The 16,854-nt window shown below is 52.2% G+C and overlaps 1 protein-coding gene across 4 annotated transcripts in view; it reads left to right on the top strand.

The window, feature by feature from the left end:
- The first annotated feature begins 362 nt into the window (after positions 1 to 362).
- RCSD1 (RCSD domain containing 1) overlaps positions 363 to 16,854 on the top strand; it is a 68,259-nt gene continuing 51,767 nt past the window's right edge. Inside the window, exon 1 of one of the 4 annotated variants that reach the window (XM_023640488.2) lies at positions 363 to 865. In XM_023640488.2, the coding sequence (XP_023496256.1) occupies positions 860 to 865 (6 nt within the window). In that variant the 5' untranslated portion in view covers positions 363 to 859. The remainder of the gene's footprint in view (positions 866 to 16,854) is intronic. The other 3 variants (XR_011438962.1, XM_023640490.2, XR_011438961.1) reach the window with 3 other exon arrangements.

The raw sequence follows: 16,854 nt of genomic DNA on the forward strand, positions 1-16,854 counted from the left end.
CGTTAGCAAGCAGCTTGTGGGAGCTGAAATTCCCACAACATCAAATCCATCAGTCCAATGCAGGCAAAGATTTACTGCTATAGGGAGCTTGGACAACTTTGCTTGGATTCCTTGCTTTTCTCTTCTTCCTCCTGACACACGGAGGAGAGATGGATAGATGATAGTGGTTTCCTGAAAATGTGACCGGAAGGTGGAGAGGAACAGAGATGACAAAGGGTAAGGTGGTCCTGTGGGTTCCACACTGAGCGCGAAGGCTCGGTCTAAATGGCTCCTCTCCTGGGGCCGGAAGAGAACAGGCACGTCAACCAGGGAGGGTCCCCTCACTCTCCACCCCAGAACGCCGGGAAAGCCAGGTAGGACATGAATGCAATTTTAAAAAGAGGAGGAGGAAAGAACGCAGTAAGGATGTGCATAAAAGAAGGAAACAGAAGATAGCGGAAATAAAAGAATGGAAGAACAACTCTAACTTTTGGGGCAGGCAAAAGAAAGAAGGCACACCAAAGGAGGGAGAGGTTGAGATGGACGAAACCGTGGCCAAGACCGGGGTCCTGGAGAAACTTCGCGAGAAAGAGGGGCCAGGCGGCGGTCGCATCCCCATGTTTGGGCAGATTAATGGAGTCGTGGCTCCCTCGCCGGAGTCCTGCCCTGGGAGGGGACAGTATCTGTTTAGATTTGTGTCTAAATTTAAACCCGATCGCGGGCCTCCCTCGCCGCTCCCTCCTCCCTCTTCCTCCCCCCGCCCCCCCGCGCAGGGCCCGCGCCGGGGCAGTCACGCCGCCCACTCGCCCTGCGCCCGCCGCGCGGACCGGCCGGCGGGGAGCGGAGCGCAGACGGGCCCGCGGCGCCGGCACCTGGAGCCATGGAGGTAGGACGGCGCGGCGCGGCGGGGAGGGCGCGCGCCTGCCGCGCGGGCCGGCCGGCTCCCGAGGTCGCCTGGTCCCCCCAGGAGCCCGGTGGCCGGCGGGGAGAGAGCTCAGAGCGACAGGGAGGCCCTTTCTGGGGCCCAGGTATTTTGGTTAGGGACTGCAATGCTCCGGGGGGCGGGCGAGGCGCAGGCAGCTCTGCACGCGGGCCGGCGTGTGCGCACTGGCTCCCCGGAGGGCAGAAGCGCGTGCCCGCGGAGGCGGGTACGGAAAGAGAAACGGCTGGCCCCAGGCGCCTCTCGGCCCGTCCGCGGGCTTCCCTTTTCCACCCAAGAGTGCCCGTTAGAGCCCCGGCCTCAGCCGCCTCTCGGGTCCCTCTTCTGCCTGTCACGTCTTTTTCAGAACTTTCCGAAAAGCTCCCCTCGTGGGCGCTCAGATGGCGCTCTTTCCGAAGAAGCTCGAGACTGCCCTGCGCGCCCCTGCCCTCTGAGGCCGGGCGTGTTGGCTGTGCCGGCCACATCTGTGGGTGCCCCGGGGTGAGGCCCACCCTCTCTGCCCGGGACTCTCCTGGTGCCGTCGCAGCCGCAGCCGCAGCCGCAGCGGGTCCAGGAGGCGGCCGCCCGGAGGGGTGGCCGGGTGCGTCTCCTCCTCCCCGTCTTCTCCGCGTCTTCAGGCTTTCGCGGGTTTCCCCCCGTGATCTGAGACCTGACATTTACTCCAAAGTCAGTCTTAGCAGGACCGGGGCTTTTGAAAAGATGAAAGGAGAAGGTACAAACGTCGCGTAGCTTCTAAGGTGATTCCCACGGTATTCAGAGGGATCACCGCTCCCCTCGAGGCTGTGGCCACGGCACTCAGGATTCATCAGCTCTCCACGTCTTCCGGGCCGCAGGCTCTCCGCTGCAGCCCGGGGGGCTCTTCTGAGTGGCCTCGCTGCTCCACCCGCGAAGCTGTGACTTTCCCGCGGGGCATAGGCCTGTCCTGAGCAGGCATCCTGGTTCCGGCGTCCAGCTCCACCAGCTGTTTTCAAGGAACGGAGTCACCTTCAGAGAGGCAGGGCCACCCGAGCCTGAGGTGGACCCCGGTAGACGCTCGGGCACGTTAGGCTGGGCGGGGAGGGAGGCACCAGGGCAAAGCTCGGCAGGTGGTGTTCGCACGTCTGCTCAAGACGATACGCACCAGGCGGCAGGACTCTGGCTGGCTGTGGCTCAGGGCAGGGGGGCCAGTCGGGACGCCCAGCTTGTGGGGCTGGGTGAGGCTCCCAAAGAAGCCGCTTTCGAAGAGGCTCCCTGCTCTGGAGAGTGCAGGGCGCCTCAGGCCCTCGGCCCGAGGTGCAGCAGGATTTAGGACCTGTCTGATCTCTTGCGGAAATGGATTGGAGATAAGAGCAAAGCAAGATTTAGGCTTAAAATCAGGTTGCTGCTTGAGGACCAAATGCAAGTTTGAACTTTGTTCTGCAAAGTCATGGGGGGACTCCTTCCACAGAGGCCCTTTCGTCTCCCTCAGTTGAGGAAGGAACAGTGTGTGGCAGAGGCCCTGAAACTGTTACCTGAGCAACTTCCTGTGTGGCTGAAAAAGAGAGCCCCCCCCACCCGCCCCCGCAGGCGACCTGCCGAGGGGTGCAGGAACGGATTGGGGTTCTCCCAGGGTGGGGACTGGGAGGGAATCGCTGAGCCGGCGGAAGCGTGGCGGAAGCGTGGCCGTCCCTGCGTGGGCCCAGGGCGTGGATTTGCTGGTTGGAGGGACTGCTTTTGACGTCTGCTTGTCAGAAGCCTGGGAAGAGCCCTCCAACAGCGAGCGCTGGTGGCGGAGGCGAGGAGGAGACCCGGGCTGGGCGTGGCGGCTTAGCCAGGAGGGAGAGCTGTCATGGCGGGACATGATAGCGGGCATGGCATTTGGGAACTCCTGAAAAATCTGAGAGTAAAACCCTCTTTTGAGAAGTGAAACCCACTTTTGAGACATGAAGGAACCTCTATATTTGGGGAGAAACTGAGTTATATTAGTTCCCAGTATTAGGAATGCAAACCAGACCAAAGAGGCTTACTCAGCATTCTTTCTCTGGAACCCACTTACCTGTTGGAAGTCTTCGGGAAATCTTTTCTTAAGTCACTGTCACCGTTATCAAGGATATCTATCATTCTTCAGCCCGCATCAAGCCCTCTGGGACAAAGGGGATAAGATAAAGATGCCTTTGAAAAGCTCACAATCCAGTAGGGTAATGAGACTGGCTATATCCTGTCCTATATGTAATTTTCAAATATGTAAATGTGAAGTGAATGACTGCCACAGATGGAAAGTTCTAGAGTGTTTCAGTATTTCAAGATGAAACTCGAAAGAAGCCTGGAAAGGGAGGTGGGTGGTGAGGCGGAGAAGGCAGGAGGAATGGGTGCAGGGAGAACATGCCACGTCCAGGAAAGTAGGCCAGTTGGCTGGAGAGGAAGGTAGGGAAGCAGTGAGGGGAAAAATGAAAGTAGGGAGGTAAAAACCACAGGGCCTCCGAGTAGAGTGAACACTGGCCAATGGATGAGTGGGAGGTGAAATCCAAGGTGTCTGGAGGAAAGGCTTACTTTTTCCTCAAACTAAGTCGCTCCTTGCCTAGCTGTGTCCCGAAGCGGTGCATTTTCCTAATTCAGGCAGAGGCCAGCTGCAGCCCTCAAAGGCCAGAGAGTGCGTGGCCCTGGATTCTGCTCCATGGACAGGAGGAAACTCCGAGAGGTGTTGAGTAAGATGGTGGCCACCGTGTAGCAGGGATGATATGGCAGAAATGCCAGTGTGTGGATTGAGCAAGGGAACCAGGCTACGGGGCTTCTCTGAGAGTCTAGGCGTATTGAGACTTCAAGAAAGTAAGAATAGAAACGATAAAAAAAAAAAAAAAGCGATGGAGGAGTAAAGACCATGTATTGTAGGAGAAATCAGAAATGACTTCTGTGGTTGAGTTCACCAGGGTGCCCAGAAGAGGGGAGGTCTCCAAGATGCCAAGGAGAATGACTGTGCAGCTCTTACGTGGCTTTTCTGTAAGCCTTTTGTAGGCAGGGACTGTCTCACTGGTCTTCTGGTCTCCAGAGATTCGCACAGTGCCTGGAATATAATCATGTAATTTCTCAGGAAAAGTTTGCTGGATAAGTGAGTTAACAGAAATAGGGAACTCCTTCCCCTCCAATCTGCAGCTCACATGTCTCCACGTCAGGCAGCCGTCCCAGATGCCCTCAGACTCTGTAACACTCTCAGAGTGACTAGTTAAAGCGAATTCAAGCACCAGCCAGAACTGTAGCTGTCCGCCTACCTGGCTCTCCCTGGAAGGCTCCTGAGGGCAGGGGCCATATCTTATATATTTAGGTCTGATGGCACTCAGTAAATGCTTGTTGAATGAGTAAGTGATTGAAGATGGGGGAAAGATCAGATTTCTTTTTTAAAGCAAGATATGTTGGTTTTGAATATTCCAGGCAGAAATGTCCAGTACTCCATGAGAAAAACAGATTTGTTATGCAAATATGGTTCTTCTCTAGAAGAGATAATAGGTGAAGTTACTGTGGATGGGAACCCTGAAGAGAGAAGTGAATAGTAAAGAAAGAGCTGGACACTTAGGACATCGAAATGAAATTAATATTCTTAGTTGCTTAAATGTAAATTGTTGCCACTACCAAATAGCCTGAGAGTGTTTGCAAAACGTTTAATTTTCATGGACTAGATCCTTCATTTGTTCCACTAAATAGTAGACACACGAAAATTTATCTTCCACAACCATGTGTAGTCCAGATAGTCTTTGTCATTTGTCCATTTATTCAGTATTTATTAAACATTTATTACATACTAGATCTTGTGTTGTAAATGTTACTTAGAAATTATTGGGCTATCACGTCTTTTCCCTGTAACAGACTCTCAGCATTACTGACAACTAGAGAGTGAGTGTGTGTGTACATAGTGGTATATATGATGTGTTTGTTTTGTAACCTACTTTTTCACTGATATCTTTTTACTTCATTAAATATTTTCTCCCACAATTTCAGCAACAGCCTTTCCTGTGTTTGGACCCACCCTTTCACTGCGCCATGTGTTGGCTGCTGGCTGGAGCTTACAGGTTGTAATTAGGAATGACATGGCCTCTGGAAGCTGGAGGTTGGCTCAGTGGACTTGTGGGCATGCCCAGGTGCCCCCACATTCCTGTCTGGCCCCCAGGCACTCTGTGGGACCCTTGAATTAACCCTGGGTCCACTTAGCAGACACTTTCCCTTCGCTGGACTGCAGTGACAGGGGAATTTCGGGTAGTTAGACAGGAAGGGCCCAGGCCCTATCTCAGGAGGGGCGAGTGTGCATTCCTGGGAGGGAGTCAGGTTTCAGAGCCTGATCCACAGCGTGCTCCGCGAAGCAAGGGGAGCCAGAGCCTGGCGAGCTTAGTGCCGTGGGAAATCTGAACGCTGGCGGCTCAGCAGCCCGGTAATCTTATCGGGGCCTCAAGAGAAGGCATTTTGGTTCCAGAGAAATTCGAAGGCAGCTCTGCCTTCCTTCAGTAATTGGTTTAGGTTTGCAGGGCCAGCTTGACCACCCCTACTCAACCCACTAGAATCTGAACATCCCCAAGCTCCAGGTGGAAGGAGACGGTCTCTGACTGCTCCTGCTGTATTGTAAGGGAGAAAACCAAGATGCTGAGAGAGTCACCGAGGCTGCCTGGGGGTTCAGGTGTGAGTGGACCTTTGTAAAGCCAACCACTTGCGATTTTTTCTCATCTGGAGAGTAGTCAGCCTAAGCCTTAAGAAGCAGGATTATCAGTTTTATCACAAAAGCATTATCCACCTCATGTTTGGCCTTCAGGGTGTTACGTAGACATTTTTATCTCTGTGCAAAAGAGGATAGAATGATGCTGCTGACATAGGGCTAAGGCTTGGCCGCCACTGTCAACATTACTGCTCCAGGGCCCTGCAGTAGCTCCTTTCCTGAGTGGATCTTCCTGAGCCAGACCAGAGAGCACGCTGCCCTCACACCCTGGTCTTTGGGACAGTGAGCTCCCCATCTTTTTCCTTCTGGGCTTCCTGAATACCTGTGTCCTGGAAACTGTGGAAAATGACTGCTGAGCCCAGGCGGCATACTTACATGGGTCAAATCCTATTCTGCGGGAAGGGGCTCCAGCCACTGCAATTGCAAGCCCAAGTGGCTGCCTAGGAGAGGTGAGGTGGACACGCAGGGCCCTTATCTCTGTGAGAGACCTTCCTGAGATGCCATCAGAGCCCATCCTTAATGGATAGTGTCAGGGCCCCCGGGCCCCCGTGCTGGCAGCACTGAGATGTTCTGGATATTGGAGCTGGACATTCTCTCCAGCCAAGAAGCTAAGCGTTTGCATCATCACATGTCCCCAGCCCTTCCTTTTGAACCTGCTTGGACCATGTCACGGCCTCCCTCCTGGTCTCGGAGTAGCAGCCACAACTCTTTCCCCTGCTGGATCTTCCATGATCAATCGGTAACAATTCACCGGATGCCACACACTAGCTCTTTAGTCAGGCCCAGCAGACATGCATTGAGGCCCTACTGCCTGCCTGGCTCTGGGGATACAAAGATGAACGTGTCACCCTGCCACTTCTCCAAGAACTCGGGTTTGGGAGGGGGGCAAGCAGCTGACAGGTGAGTGCAGAACAAGGGTTGGTTTGAGCTTGCACGGGCAGAGGAGAGAGATGTCCTATCCAGCCTGGGGGTCCGGGGAGCTTCCTGTCAGAGATGACTTCTAAGTTGAGTCTTGAGGGCTGAGTAGGAGTTGACCAAGTGCAGAAAATTGGGAAGAGCATTCCAGTCAGAGGGAACAAGAGCAAAGCCACTGGTGCTAGAAATAACGTGGTAGCGTGGGGAACTTCATTGCTGGAGGAAGAAGCAAGGTAGAGGTGTTTGAAGTTGGGGTACTAGATGGGGGATACGGAGAAATAGAAATCACAGTTCCTGCCATAAGAGGAGCTCCTGGGAACCAAGATGTACGCACATGGCACGACATAGAAAAATACAAGGTAGTATCTTTTTTTTTTGTATGCTTTTTGGTGAGGAAGATTGGCCTGAGCTAACATCTGTTGCCAATCATCCTCTTTTTTTTCCCCTCCCCAAAGCCCCAGTATATAGTTGTATATCCTAGTCGTAAGTCATTCTAGTTTTTCTTTGTGGGATGCTGCCTCAGCATGGCTTGATGAGCAGTGTGTAGGTCCGCACCCGGGATCTGAACTGGTGAACCCCAGGCCACCAAAGCAGAGCATGTGAACTTAACTACTCAGCCAGGGGCCAGCCCCACAAGAGAGTATCTCTTGGGTATGTGGGAGTTTGGCGTCAGCTTCTCTAAGGGGAGCTACAGGAAACTTGCCTGCTCTGCTGAGGACTCCCCCCAACAAGTGTGGCTCATCCAAGGCCTCCTGGTAGCCCTGGGGGTGCACAACGGACAGGGAATTTCAATCCTAAGGTGAGCGCACAGCAGGTTCCAGGCCCCAAGGGAATGCCTTTGGTTAAGCTCACCAAAAGCCACCCCCACGGCCCTCTTACCTGCTCTGACAGAAGAGGCCTCTGGGCATAAACCGCACTCACAAAAAAGTCTGCTCTTCCCGTCCCCACCTCCACCTGCAGCCCCGCTCATTCCTCCCACGGCGGTGGCGAATCTGGTGCATGCTCTGAAAAGCCAGCACCTCTCCTCTCTGTCCAAAGGCAGTGCAGGGACAAGCTGAGGTGGGCTCGGGAGCAGCAGCCAGCCACGTGCCCAGGCCTGGCGGGACCCAGCGAAACAAGAAGCTGAGCCTGGCAGCTGCTATTACACAACCCAGCACCCACGCCAGAGGCCGCAGAGAACTGACATCTTGTAGTATGCCACAGAGGGCTGCCGGCCCCGTGGGCGGGGCTTCCCGTCGAGACCCTCACCCACAATAGTTTATTCCTAGCACATGGGCTGGATGGACAGTTCATGTCTGAAATACCTTCCCAGGCTTCAGGCCCCTGGCTCATCTTGCTTTTAGAAACGTTTTGATGGCTAATGGGAAATCTGTTTCTGAGCAGCCACACTGATGTCGGTGTGGGAGAAACCTAAAGCTTGTTATCATGGTAATCGCCACCACGTGTTAAATGCCTACCAAATACAGATGTTTTGTGTATTTATCTTTTTAATCCTCATAAATTCCTATTAAATCTGTTTTCTAGATGAGGATGCTGAGGCTTCAATATGATTGAATTATGTGCTCAAGGTCTGAAAGGTGGTTACCGGAGAGCCAACATTGGCAGTCACCCTATTGGGTGGGATCGTGGGGCCGTGTTCTCTCTCCTGCACTGGAGAAGCCCTGGCTGTCCCCCCAGTGCCTGTGCGGACTCACAGGGAGACCACAGGCCTCCCTGCCTGGCCAGGCCTCTTCAGCTCAGGGCCAGGCCACGGTGGAGATTGGTAGGGTGAATCCTTTGTTATTCTTAGGCTGTATTGTGACACATCCCGCTGACCTGGGGTGAATTACCAACTAATAGTTATTGATACCTGTTGTCTGACTAATTTACTACCTCCTGGGTAGTCCACATACACCCATACCGGGGTGGTCCCAATCATGGCTCTACCTGTCCAGAGCCACACTTGAGAGAGGAGGTCTCCAGGGCGCTAGGAAGCATTTCCGTGGAGCTATGAGGATCATCTCTCCCTGGTCTGGTCACCTTGCAGTGAGGTGACGATAGTGTTAGCAGGCTGGGAAGAGCTCCTTAAGATTATCCAGGATCACCCCCACCTTCAGAAAGGATTGTGTAGAAATATGATCTCATTTGATATTCTGGTATCAAATACCTTATTCATACTTTCCTCCCTTCATTCCTTTAAGGACATGTACCGAGCAGCTGCCAAATGAGAATTAATGACACAATACCTGCTCTCAAGATCCACACAGTCTGGAAGGGGAGAAGGGGACAGAAATGAAGGAAATGATTCCAGAACAATGTGATTGGCTCTGTGAAGGCAGTGAGTAAACAGTCCGATTGCACAAATGAGGACAGGGGACTGGAATAGTCAGGACAGGCTGGCGTGTCACTGTAAAACACAGCTCCACAGTCCTAGTGGCTGAAAACAACATGGGTTTATTTCTCACGCATGCTACATGTCCGTCAAGGGTTGGCTGGAGGCTCTGCTCCATGACATTGCTGTCCTTCCTCTGGGACCCAGGTGGAAGGAGCAGCTACCTTATGGAACATGGTGTTGTCATGGCAGAATGAAAGAAAGTTCTGTAGGACTTGCCCTGGCCTTGGCCCTGGCCTGGAAGGGTCAGAACTAGCCACATGCCTCCATTCAACCGCAGGGATGAGGAAGTGCACTCCTCCATGTGCCCCAAGTGATGAGAGCGAGAACTAGTTCATGGGCATCGTTGGTGTCCGGGGGCAGTCTTAGGAGACCATGGAGCAGACGGTCATTGAGCTGTGTCTGGAAGTCAGCCTGTGTCTTTCAGGCTGACAAAGGTGCGAAGCCCGAGGAAGAAGGTTTGTCTGTGCTGCTCAGGGCTCCTTCACTGGAGACTGACACAGGTCCCGTGGTCAGAGATGTTCTTCCTGATTAAAACGAAAGCTGCTTTGCAAGCGTGAAGAATATTTTCAGTGATTTCAGTTGTTCTTCATGCTTTGGGGCGTGATTAGGAGGGGCAGGTAGGCTTGAGGGGGAAGTCACAGAGTGAGTGTACACCCCATTTCTATAGGAAACTATCAGCCAAATATAGACATAAGGCATTAGGGTGCAGCTGTTTAAAATGTTTCTCACACGTCTTAGCCCTGGACTGGCCAATTGCATAGGCCGGGCCCTCAAAAGACAGCTGAGAGACGTCCTCTCTGATTTGGAAGCACTCCCCCATAGTAAATCAGAAGCTATGCCTTTTGCTATGTGTGGTTACAAAACACTTAGAGTTGCTGTTTTTTTCCCATGAGCCTTGTCCGTAAGCCCTGCCCTTTGTGGCTAAGGACAGGTTAGTGAATGTCACCCTGCAGGTAGCATTGGAATTAGGCGGTGGAATTTGAAGGAAATGGTAACAACAGGCTGCCTCTGCCCTCTGTGCCCTTTAGGCTTCCTGTGTGTGATTATTGCCAAGGGGGACGCTGTGCAGAGAGATTAAACCAGGAGACCTGAATTTCAGGTCCAGGCTCAGTAACTCACCTTAGGGTCCTGGGTGATCCCTCTATCTGTAAAACTGGTCCCTGCTTTACCTACCTTGTAGGGTGATTTTGAGAAGAAAATAAGATCATGCACAATACATAAGATAATTTATGAAAGTACCTTGGAAAGTTAAAATAGCCCATAAAGTCACAGTGGTATGGTTATTAATATGGTTATTAATGTTTAACGGATGCTGTGAAAAATTGTAACCCCCTCGCGTGTGTCTCCTGTAAGAGAGGTCTGGTGTTCTCTTTGCCTTATGGAAGGTGGCAGAGGGAGTGCAAAGAAGACGACATTAGTGAATATGAGCAAAGCTCAGGCTTCCGTTATAGGCCAGTGAGGATGCAGGCTCGGATCTGTGTGGCGGTAACAAGGAAAATACGGTTCTACCCCACTTTGTTCTCAGAGCACTTTCCCATATCTCTTAAACTAGACAGCAAGCTCTAAAACTCTCCATCTCTGGCCATGTATCCTACCATGAGCATAGTGTATGTGCAGCACACCCTTCTGAATGGAGCCAGGAACGCAGGCTTCGTACTGCTTCTCGGAGAGGCAGCTTGACCTTGGGGTTACAGCAGAGCCCCGGGAGCCAGACAGCTGCCTTCAAATCCTGACTTTGCCAGTTACTAGCTTGTGAGCTCTCTGTGCCTTGGTTTTCCCATCTGTAAAATGGAAATAATAATAGCACTTGCATGATTGGATTGTTAGGAGGATTAAATGAGTTAGTGTTTGTGTAAACTACTTAGAACAATGCCTGGCACGTACTAGGTGTAATACGATTGTCTGTTGAATGAATAGTAGGTTTTTATAGTCATTTAGAAGAGAACAGCCTCTCTTGCTTTTGGAACAGCTTTGACTGGGACCCAGTGGGCAAGAGGACATCTGAAGTCCTTCTCCAGCCTGAGAGTGTGTGACTCTCTGAGGGCATGTGGGTAGAGGGGTTGGTGGGTGCACGGCCTGCAGACCTCTGCTGGTCAAGCTCTCTGGACCTCTACTGGGGGCAGTGCTGAAACAGTATCCACATAAGTAGAGTCTGGAACCTGGGAAGTGGGGGGAGCCTTAGGCATGGAATAGCAAATGCAAGCTGCAGGCTCACAGGACAGCCAGGGCGTGCAAGAAGATGTGAGTATCATTGGCTCCATAAACGCATTTTGAAGGAAGAGAGGGGAGGAGAGGAGACAGCAAGTGTATTCTGTGGGTTCACCCTGGTGGAGCGGAGATGAGGAGGTAGGAATTGGGAAGGAACAGTCTGACCGGAGTATTGCTTCCCCGCTCCCCCTCCCTGTCGCTTACCTTGGTTACCTCTTCCCTCACCTGTCCTCACCTTTCACACCTGCCTGGGAGGCCCTGCTGGGGAGCCCAGCAGGGTGGGGTTCTGGGCCTGCTGAGACAGCTGCAGGGATTAGAGACCTCTAATTCAACCATTCAAACGAGACCCTTCTCAGCTGCCGTCAATCTCAGCTGCCATCAATCCTGAGCTGGCTGGGCTGGAGGAATTGAGTGCTGTCGCATGCCAACGAGGGTATTCTGATTTCCCAAACAGTCATGTTACTTGTATTACAAAGAATTTTTTGGCAGGATGAATTCAGTGCGGGTTGAGCTACCTTGCCCAGAGTGTGGCTCGCTACACCTTGCCTCCGAGGTCTTTCCCGAGGGACGTCTCCAGGGGCAGGCACAGGGCTCTATCTCATTGCTAATGACTTGGATGAAAAAGAAAGAATCCAGATGACCCACAGCTGGGGATAGTTAATATGATACATGACATATTCGAATTCAAAATGATTTATATAGGATGGGATGCTGGGCCAAAACCAACATGATGAAATTAACCAGGGATGAATGGAGAGTCCTCTGCTTAGCTTTAGGAAGATGTCAGGCACCAGCGCAGGACAGGCTGGCTTGGAAACACACATCATTTGTTCAATCATTCCATGTGTATTTATTGGGCCACTGTGTGAAAGATGCTGTGTGGATTCTCAGAGGGAGTCAAATATAAAGACAGTACCTCCAAAAGCTGAAGATTTCGTGGTGTGGTGGGAAGTGATGGGTGCATCTCCAGATAAATGCAGGGCACAGGGAATGCTGAAGTGTTGTGGAAGCAACGAAACCATAAGGCTGGAGGACTCTCTCAGAGAAAGGACATCCTCGGTGCAACTGGAGAAGGCTTCGTGGGAGAGGGTGACTTCAGAGTGCGCACTGAAAACTAGGAAGGTTTTTTTTTAACAGGTAGCAGTAGTGAAGGGGAAAGAAGGAATGATGAGGAGGAGCTAATTTGGGAGGAGGGCTATGAAAGACATACGGGGGGACTGTGAGACCCTAAGTGACCACAGTGAGGGTCTCTGCAGGGAGTGGGTGTGTATGCACATGTGCGTGCATGTGTACGTGCACGTGGGGATGGGAGAGGTAGGGTCCACACTGCTGGAAAGATAGGATGAGTTTGGACCGTGCACAGACCAGAAAGACAACGTTGATGAGGTGGACGTTCTCCAGTGAGGGTCCTTGAGGAGAAGGGCTCCTGGGATCCAAGGAGCACTGCAGGGCCATTCATCTGGCCCCAGGGTGACAGCCGAATGTGTGGGGAGGCTCGAGAGGCTGAAATACTAGTTGAGAGGTTAAAGCGCCAATGAGAGGTGCCAATGAGAGGTGCCTCGAGATTGGAAAGGCCAGGAAGCGGTGGAGTAGACTGAGGGAAGGATCCACAGTGTTGGGGTTTGGGTTGGAGGCTACCGTGGTAGGGTGGGGGGCTGGTTAGAGAGAAAGATCCGAGTGACTGCATGTGCAGTCGGGAGCAGGGAGAAGAATTATGCTGGTTTGGGACGGGGAGAGGCCCGGTTTTGGTCGAGGCGTTGGCAGGACATTCAGAATTGGAAACTCAGAACCGGAGCCTGGAGGGGCATTGGGCTGAGACGCGGTTCAGCAGTCATCCGCTCAGAGGTGGTCTCTGAAGCAGGGGCAGGGAGAGGCGATGGTAAAGAAAGAAGCAGGCCAAGGACAACGTTGTGGACATCCTTCACGTCTGAGGAACACCAGGTCGGCTAAGGACAGCGAAGGAGTGCGTCAGTTTATATGCAAAGGAGTTTTGGCTGACCAGAAACTTCACATAAACTAACACTTTTCTTAAAAAAAAAACTCAGTCACAGGCTTTCTCTCTATATCCCACAAACGTGGGACTTAAGAGTTTTTTATCCTGCCCAGGGACGTCCCCAGAACTCCCCTTTTTGTGACCCCATCTTCCCTTCTAGCTCTCTCAAGCTCCAGGAATGGAGGCCTTGGGGAGAATGGGCCTCCACGCCTCTGGGCTGTTACAGGAATGGAGGCCTTGGGGAGAATGGGCCTCCAGGCCTCTGGGCTGTTACCTGGAGGCTGGGACTGTGGTAGTTCAGACGGAGAGAATGGAGGGAGAGGGGACAGAGTTATTTATCCATTTGGCAAAGGTCTGTTAAGTGCTTACATTCAGGCTATGGGTCCCTATCAGACGATTTATACACCCGCAGCCACACATTAGGAAGGTCTGAACAGGGCATGTTCCTGTCATTATTTGTAAAACAATGATAAAACCACAACCAACAAAAAATCTCTTTAGAAAACCCTAGGACTTTGTGTTCAGGATATTCTCTTTAGTTTTAAAATATCAATTTATTATTAAGCTAATATTAAACATTTTAAGGTAAAATTATAAAAATTCATCATCATAACACAACAACTATTTTTCTTTTTCTTGCTCCATTCTGATCTTCAATTTTATCCCCTTTCTCATTAAGAAAAAACCTGGGAAAAAAGACAATTCCACTTAATATAACTACATCCAATTTTGTGTGTCTATTATTTTTAGCCACACATATAATTCTTACAAAATTGTCATCAGTGTATATGCAACTCTGTACTTTTTACTTAATGTTATTTCCAAGACGATATCCTTGTTCTACATAGTCATGTTTTCATTTTAAATGTCTGCATGTTATTCTATTATACAAATATACTGTAGTTTATTTAATCATTTTTCTGGTTTTGGACATAGCATTTGCTTCCACTTTCTCCCTGTTGTAAATGGCAGAGCTGTGAACAGGACATGCATCTTTTTTTCTTCTTTTGAATTATTTCTCTGGAAGCAGTTCCCAGGAGGAGAATTATTAGGTCAAAGGATATGAGTGTTTTTATGGTGCGCAGTGGACGTTGCCAAGTTGGCCCTGGCCCGCCTTCCTTCCGCAGAGGCGCACTGTACCTGGTGTGCGCAAACTGCAGGCTCAGCAAGATGGGCCAGGAAGGGACTGTGAGGTGAGAGAGACCCGTGCAGCCTGCTTCAGCACACAGCCCTGTCTTCCCAGTGCACGCCTGTGGGTGCCCCTCCACCAGCAGGGAAGCGGTGAGGACAGGAAAGGGGTGTGGACACCCTGGGAAATGAAGCAATCATCTGGGACTTCCTGCTGGCGCAGCTGCAGATGGGGGGAAATTACTTAGCAGCGCGATGGGGGCAGGGCAGAGTGGGCCTGGGGACACTAAGCACCTCACTGCCAGTCAAGGGTGGAGGCAGGACACCCGGAGGGCCTGGGCTGGCCTCCTGGGAGCCATGGACTTGCTCCTAGGAAGTCCCTCACAGTCACGGGCAAGAGTGGTCTGGGGTTAGGGAGGAGAAGCGCTCTCTCACGCACTTGCTGCTTAGTAAATATTTAATAAGCGCCCACTGCGTCAGGTCCGTGCTGGGAGTTCTGGACACAAAAGAGAGTAAAGCTTTGGATCCTGCCGTCAGGGAGCCTGCAGTGTAGTAAGGGAGGCAGAGGATAGCGGCGAGACAGCAGTTTGGTCAAATATTCTAATAGATCTGTGCTCAGGAGGGTCGCAGGTCTGGGTTGACCTGGGGGAGGAAAGGCTTCTCAAAGGAGGGGTGATACGTGATACCTGAGGAAGGGCGAGGAGGAGCCCGAGAGTGGAGGAGTGACGAGAAGGATGCTCCAGCTGGGGTAAGCAGCAGGAGGGAGCGGACTGTGTGAAGTACGACTGGACTAGTTGGTGGACCATGCAGGGCCACAAGAGCCTCTGCAGTGTGTGAGCTAGGAGGCACCAGGATTCGCACCGAGAGGCACTCGGAGGCTGGCTGATGGATCTGGGGGCGAGGGGGAGCCTGAGGGGCTAGCCTTGACGCTGCATTGGTAGAGCAAACACGCTGTTCAACTTGAACTGGCTATTTATTTGGCATGGCTGGTGACATTACAGGGAACCTTAAAGCTCTCGAAAGCCCCATTTCTGTGTCACCACTGGTTTTATTCTCAGAGTGTGGGGGCAGGGAGTTATGCCATCCAATTCACCTCTTAGAAAGCTCACAGGCTATAGGTCGGAGAATGGATAGGAGAGAGCTCGGCCTGGAGAGCCTTAAGGGGCTGTTCAGTCATCTGGACCAAAGACCAGGCAAGCCGGGCTTCCAAAGGGACTGTGGAGACAGAGGGGGAGGGACGAGTTTGACAGGGAGACCCTTCCTCACAGGGCCAAGAACTTTCTACCTAAGGCCTAGCAGAGGACTGAGGGAAGGGGCAACGTGGTTCCAAGAGGCCTGTGCTCCCAGGGGGATGCCCATGCGGGGCCATGGCATTTAAAGGGCAGATGGACCTGGGACTGGGTTTCTTGTGTCTATAAGGAAGAGCAGCTCGCCTGTGCCCCCCAGGGAACCTCTGAAGGTGCACTGTGTGTGTTGGGGGGGTGTGTGCTGGAGGAGAAGCGAGTGTTATAATCTGCTAGAAGAAACCAGGCACAGCGGCACAGGGGTTCAGGGCTCTGGACCAAATTGCCTTGCTAAATTGCTGTGGGATTTTGAATCAATGACACAAGATTTGGGGCTCTCACCAAAATGGTAATTCCATCCCAGCCTGGCTTATTGAGAGGATTAAATGAGATAATGTGTTTGTTATCAAGGACTTGGAAAAGGTAAAGACTCCAGAGATGCAAGGTGTTGTCACCTCTGTGTTTGGGAAAACACAGGAAAATATGTGGAAATAACTTGGCCCCTCAGAGAAGCAGGTGCTCTGGCGGCGGGGTGTGGGGGTAGGGGTCGGGGTGGGGTGCTCTGGGGCGGGCCCCTCGCCTGGGCCTCTGCTTCCTCCTCCTCTGCGGCTTGCCTTTGAAACTCAGAGCAGCTGGTACAGGTGGGAGGCCAGGTCTCCGGCCCAGATCGCTCTGCTCAGAGGCAGAGGCCAGTGTTTGAAGCCACAAAGGGGAAACCAGCAGGGGGTGCGTAGGACTTCCTGACTCGCTAGTGTTTGGGTCCGTCTCTGACCTCATACCCCAGGGGCCCACCAGGAGGAAAGACCTGCCAGTCCAGGCCAGGGGGAACCACTGCCCTGTCCCTCCAGCCAGGATCTCTGTTCCAGCCACAGTCACGGGCAAAGTTCAGGAGTTAGAAGGGCTCTCTCTGTCCAGTGAAGGGTTCTGAGTTTTAGAAAGAAAAACAGCAATTAAGAAGAGAGCAGGGAGGGGAGAGAGCCAGGACTCCAGCTCAGCCAGGGGCTCTGCTCCTGTGAAGTTGGGCAGATTTGACAAAGTCAGGGAGAAGGATTCGAGGTGCTTTTCCCTTGACTCCGTGCCAAGAGCAAGAGTGTACACAGTATGCCAGGGTGAGGGGGACGTGGGGGACAGCCAGACGCAGCTCCACAGGCCAGTCTCAACACCTGTGTTAGTTTGCTAGGGCTGCCAAAACAGTACTGCAGACGTAAACAACAGAAACGTATTTCCTCACAGTTCTGGAGGCTTAGAAGTCCAATTTTAAGGTGCCGGCGGGGCTGGCTTCTTCTGAGGCCTCTCCTCTTGGCTTGAAGATGGGCATCTCCCTGTGTCTTCACAGGCTTTTCCCCCCATAAGTGTCTATGTCCTACTCTCCTCTTCTTA

This window comes from Equus caballus, chromosome 5 (genome assembly GCF_041296265.1).
Source record: "Equus caballus isolate H_3958 breed thoroughbred chromosome 5, TB-T2T, whole genome shotgun sequence".
NCBI lineage: Eukaryota > Metazoa > Chordata > Mammalia > Perissodactyla > Equidae > Equus > Equus caballus.